The 6,303-nt window shown below is 39.8% G+C and overlaps 1 protein-coding gene across 1 annotated transcript in view; it reads left to right on the forward strand.

The window, feature by feature from the left end:
• The window catches only part of LOC109232147 (pentatricopeptide repeat-containing protein At3g49740-like), a 33,746-nt gene extending 27,828 nt beyond the window's left edge, over positions 1–5,918 (forward strand). Inside the window, exon 5 of the mRNA XM_019397828.1 lies at positions 5,780–5,918. Within this exon, the coding sequence (XP_019253373.1) occupies positions 5,780–5,918 (139 nt within the window). The remainder of the gene's footprint in view (positions 1–5,779) is intronic.

The raw sequence follows: 6,303 nt of genomic DNA on the forward strand, positions 1-6,303 counted from the left end.
TTGTTAGCTCTATCCTTAGAAGCTCATGATTTGTACTACAAGTCCTTGGGGAATGTATAAGACTCAGATAATTTCTCGATTAATTGTCCTGTTAAATATTATTGAAATTGGATAGTTATTAGTTAGCTTACCTAGCGGGTTGGGTTAGGTTCCGTCACGAGTAGTGGATTTTGGGTCGTGACAGATTGGTATCAGAGCTCTAGGTTCATAGGTTCCACAAGTCATGAGCAAGTATCTAGTAGAGTCTTGCGGATCTGTATGTTGACGTCCATACCTATCTTCGAGAGGCTATAGGACATTTAGGATATACATCCCATCTTTCCTTCCTTGTTGTGCGACATTGATTCAGCGTGAAGCGTAACTCTATGAATTCCTTCCTCGCATTCGTATGCACACATGAGCGCCCGGTATCAGCTGTGCATCGACGACTTGTGATTCCATGGACGAAGTGCGAGAAGTGACTTTGATCTGACCTGTAATCATGAAATTTCTACGCGCTTGAGCTATTGAGCTGTGATCCATGTTAGACACCATGTATAGGCTACATGTTTATCCTGTTGCGACCCACTGAGGTCATTTCTGCTGTTGTGTTCTTTTTTCATTGCTTTATATAGTCTCTGTTGTTATTTATTTATTCATCATATCATCATTTTCGGGCTAGTTTTATATCATTGTGAGCCTGAGTAAGAGAGAGACTAGAGAGATTGATGACTGAGTGAGATCGAGTGCCTGATTGTGAGGATATTGATACTATAGCACGTGAGTTGTCCGTGCGGATTCTTATATTGATACTTTTGCACGTAAGTTATCCGTGCAGCACGTGAGTTGTACATGAGGATTCTGATATTGATATTGTGGCACGTGAGTTGTTCGTGCAGATTATAGCGCTTGGGCTGTAGGAGCCCCTCCGGAGTCTATACACACCCCCAGTGAGCGCAGTTGATTATATTGAGGGATGGATCTTTCTTGAACATCGATCTTGTCCGAAGAATTTATATACCTGGAGATGGATCTTCTCCATGGGACCGGATTGGTTTTCCTCGATACTGAGTGACTGATGGTCGGTGATGTATATATTCCGGGATGGATTTTCCGTGTGACGTATGGGCCATATTCAGTACCGAGTGGTTGAGCCTAATGAGTGGAAAGTGTGAGACAGTGAGATTGAGTACTCTGAGAATGTGAGTACATGATTCATCTCTGAGATACATGGCATTGGCATGCAAACATGACATACAGGCATAGAGATGCATTTTTCCTCATGTTGTACGATATTACGTCATTCATGACTTTTACACACATTGATATGTGGGCATAGAGAGGTATTTCACACTTGCTATCTGGAAAAAAAATGAAACACCTTATTTATTGTGGAAAGAATTTTTTGGAAAAAATTATAGTTTTCAAACTATGTCATATTTTTCAACGATTTCGGTAAAAGGTTTGGGTTTTCACTGATATTCTTGAAAAGCCAAACTATTTGCGGAAAAATTGTGAAAACGTTGTGCATTTCATATCTCAGTTGCCCCCATATTTATATGCTCTGCTTTGTTATGAATTATTGTTGGCTATAGGTGTTGGACCCGGCCATGTTCCAGCTCATCACTACTTTCAACCGAAGTTTAGGTTTGTTAGTTATTGAGTACATGGGGTCGGTTGTACTCATAGTACACTTCTGCACATTGCGTGTAGAAGTTGGCTGTTGTTGTTGTTGTGTTCGATCGGAGCTGGATTTGAAGGTATATCTATGTCCCTGTTGTAGCTGCCTCTTGTTCATGGTAGCCTTAGATTTATAAAACTCTGTTTATATACCTTTCAAACAGAATATGTATTTATTTCATATCTGTTGATACCCAATTTTTCCCTCATATATTTTTAAAATTCGTATGTATACTTTCAAAATATTGTGCATACAACTACAAACATGCACAAGTGTTTTACAATTTTTTCTACATCATTTATGTTCATATGAGTGTTCAAATACTTTAATTGCATTTTTTATAGTTATATTTGCATGTTTAAGACTATAATTACATATTTTGCAAAAATAGCACCCTATATGTATAACTACATTATCTATATAGAAAATGACTTTTCATATTTTTATAATGTTGAATAATTATTTTAGATCGCCTTCATGCTTGAAAATCATTTTTTATCATTTATTATCTATTTTTAAAATTATTTTATTTAGTAAAATGGGTATTTAAATAACAGCCCCTAATTTTACACCCAAAATCGAACCCTCCCCAATTCAACTTAATTGACCCAAGCCCAATTCAAACGACCCTAACCCAATTAAAAACCTACTCGACCCAAGCCCCTTCTCATCCTGGCCGTTGATGTTTGAGATCAACGGCCCCTATTCATTCTTACCATTTTTAACTCAAACGACCACCCCTAACCTAGTCATTTTTCACCAACAGCCGCCCTAAAACTCCTCTCCTCTGCGTCTCTCTCTGAGACCCAACCCTAACCCTAGACGCCACCACCCAAAACCAGCCATAATCCCTCTGATTCTCACTCGACCCATGGATTTCCATGGGTGTTTGAGACCCCTACTTGCCTCCTACTTCCCCTGGTTGCTCGATTTTGTGATTTCATGGAAAGATCTCGAAGAGATCTAGTCCACATCTTGTTCAAAACTCTCTAAGAGTCCGTCTATGGTCTGTGAGTGCTTTCTATCGAAGTTTCACGGCTCAAATCTCTGATTCAAGACCAAATTCTCTTTACCCTTTCCTTTTTCTTCAAAACCCTAATGTTTGGACTTGAATCTATCCAGATCCTTGTAGATCTGGAGCGATTCTGAGTTCATTGCTAATTTTTCCTTAAGGTTCCCTTATTTTCTTTACTGATTAATCCATTTTTAGCACTGTGTTACTTTAGCATTTTGGTTTCCTTGTTATTTGTTGGTCGAATCTCTGTGTATCTGAAGTGTTTGCAAGTTTCCATGACCATTTTCCTTAGGAATTTTCTGATTCCCTACTGTTAATCAACTCTAAGTATTTTTCAAAATTTGGGTTTCTGCTTCGTCTATTTTTTGCAAAGGGTTTTCTGAAATTTCTCATGTTTTTGTTTAATCTTTCTGTAATGACTATGTTCTAGACTTGATTGTTTGACTGTTCGTTGTTGGCTTCAACATTTTTCCCGTTATTTTTTGAATAGTTGATTGACTGACCCAACCGTCTAAGGTTTCATGTTTTACTGAGATGATTTACCGTATTTTGCCTGCTTTCCTTAATTCTGAGATTCTTAATTGACATTCCTTGCCTGTTAAGCTTAAATTAGGGGTGTTTGACCCCAGATTGGTCTCTAATTACTTATGTTGCCTTATTTGTATGGTTAATTGCTTGATTTATGGTGATATGACCATAATTGGCTGTCAGATTCACTTCTTGCCTTATTTGAAACTCAATCCGAGTTATATTTTGGGTATAACTCCCTAATCTTCCGCCTTGTCAAGCTTGATCGATTGTTTGATTGATTTTCTTTCCTTATTTGCAACGTTGAACCACCTTGCCTTACAGAACATCGCTGTTACACGCCTAGGCAAGCCAGTAGGGCGATTAAAACCTTGCAAACTATAAAACTACGCTTTCGTTATTTATGAACTGCCCAGATTCGACAGGTCTTAAAATCAGTAAGCAAATTTATTAGGTCTTTATTGCCTCGCATTAACACAATGTTGCATATGTTCTTATTTGTGCTCACCTAGATATCCTGTTGTTAGAACTCCTTTAAAGGTATCTGAAACACTGTTGTTTGAGACGTGCACTTGTTTGCTCTATTTGTGGAGGTAAAATGTGAGCCTTTTAACTGTTCATTCCTTGGTATAGTCCTAAGTGTTTTGTTTGTCGCCTAGAGTTTTCTCCTTTTAATTACTATAGGAGAGTCTAGATCCACCCTAACTAGAAGTGCTAAATACCTCCGGGACTATATAAGTAAAGGGACAGGTAGTGCACGCATAGGATGCATCTTAAGGTTGCTAGGACGCTTTAGACTATGACCAAGGGGAGGGTAATTGAGTAGTAAAGGATATGATGACATGTGCGCTAATGCTACGTGTAGCACTCCAACTTGGGGACGATTACCAAGCCTTTGTACAGATGTGATCCTATAGGCTAACAAACCCTTCTATTCCCATTTGAATAAACATTAAGTATTTATGTGCTTTGTTTCTTAAATGACTAATTCACAAAAAATGAGTTTGGTGGGGACCCACATTTGTGGACCTCGAGGGGTGCCTAACACCTTTCCCTCAAGGTTATTTTGAGCCCTTACCCTATCTCAGTAATGCAATCCGGTTATGAGTTATTTGCTTTAGGTGCCCTAACGCACCTTAAATCCGTTAGGTGGTGACTCTTCAAATTCCATACCCAATTCCCAAAAGGAAAAGGAGTTGTCCCAAAATGTCGAAACCGGACTCTGCGAGGAAAAAGGGGGCGCGACAGCATGGCGACTCTGCTGGGGATATTTTAGGCTCTTACCATAACAAACTTGTTTTTGTGAATTAGTCTTAAGCATGAATCATTCTGTTAATACATGTGCACTCTTTCCCTTCCCCTTTATTTGGATTAAATTGCTCATTTCTCAAGCATTTATGATTTCTTTTATTTCCTGAAACTGACTTGTCTCCTTGTTTTCTTTTTTTAACTGTCTTTCAATTATTTAAATACCGCATTTATCATTTTTAAATGTGCAAATACTTGACAACATGCTATTTATTGTTGCATAAATTATGCTCAACATCATATCCCACTCGTGCGTAATCAATCCTATAGCAACTCTTGATGAGTGTTTGCTCTCTTCCTATATATTACCCTTTTAAATTCGGAAAGACGTATTTGCGGTAAAACTTGTCGATCAGCGGTGCGTTCGACGGTTCCGTGCCTTTCCCCTTCAAGTTTTTCGCTTGAGGGTCCTAGTCTAGACCTCTATGGCAACCTTACTCTGATCAATTGTGGATTTCATCATGGTCAAACCTAGCCGGGTTAATTTGTTGTCCGCATAATAACCCTTTAAGACAAGCCTCGCCTAAAAGTCCATCGGGTTTTTCATAATCCTAATGGACGCAACCATGATTATGTGCATTAATTTGGAGAAGTAAGTGCCAATATGCTAATCATTGTTGTATAAATATACGAACCTGGAGGGGGAAAGGTCTAACCATCTTTTGTTTTGTTGAATATGAGGCACGAAGTCCCCAGGTTCGGCATGGTCAGTAGCATACCCTCACTTTTCCTAGATTGGTGGAGGGATCTTCCTTCAAGTGACCAAATTCATGTGAAAAGGGTCTTAGGAAATCTGCCTTCTTTGTTAGACCTTCAGCCAAACAAAATGTTAATCGAGGCTGACACCATGTTCTTGGACAAAGAAAGGGCTGTGTTCCACTTTGGAAACATAGAAATGACCCCTCTTTTGGAAGAAATAGGGGGATTTGCCGGGCTACCTTGGGATAGCCCTGGTTTATTGGCAACAGAAAATCGCACCACTAGGGGATTTTTGAAGATGATGTGGTTAAATAAGAATGATGACTTGGAGTGCCTGAAAAACTCTTATATACCTTTCGACTTCCTCTATGAGCGGTACGGTCACAGCAGGTCTGACCGTATCTTCGATGATGAATTCTCCATCACCTCCTTGGGGTGGATTCACCGCAGGGTCTTTGTGTGTTCATCGTGTGTTTCTTGGGCATGCTAGTGTTCCCGATCCAAGGGGACAGAATCCACACCAGGCTGGCCATGGTGGCTAAAACTTTGAGTCCCTATGATCATTGCAGATATGTACCGGGCCTTGAAGTGCTGTCAGAAAGGGTACAGATACTTCGAGGGTTGCAATTTGTTGTTACAGGTTTGGTTGTTAGAACAACTCCAAAGGGGCAAATACCGTCAGGAGTTTCCACGAAGGCCGTGGAATGATCATATAGCCTTCAATCATCCCAAGAAAATGTCATATATTACAGACATGTTTGCTCAACCGAAGGACGTTATAGGATGGGTGTAGTTTTTCAACAATCTGACTGAGGATCAGGTTCCATGGATGTTCGAGTGGTTCCCTACCAATGAGCTGATCATCAGATCCAAGGATGTTCCCCACTAGGTACTGATTGGGTTAAGGGGCATATACCCTTATGCTCCCCTCAGGGTTATGAGACAAGCAGGCAGGAAGCAGGTTGTACCACGGGTTGCTAAAATGAGTCACTTCATAGCCGATTTTCAGGGTGATGCCATTGCATACAAAAATGAAGCACAACACATGTGGCACTTGAAGATTATCATAGAAAAGGATACTATTGAGCCGGAT

This window comes from Nicotiana attenuata, chromosome 1 (genome assembly GCF_001879085.1).
Source record: "Nicotiana attenuata strain UT chromosome 1, NIATTr2, whole genome shotgun sequence".
NCBI lineage: Eukaryota > Viridiplantae > Streptophyta > Magnoliopsida > Solanales > Solanaceae > Nicotiana > Nicotiana attenuata.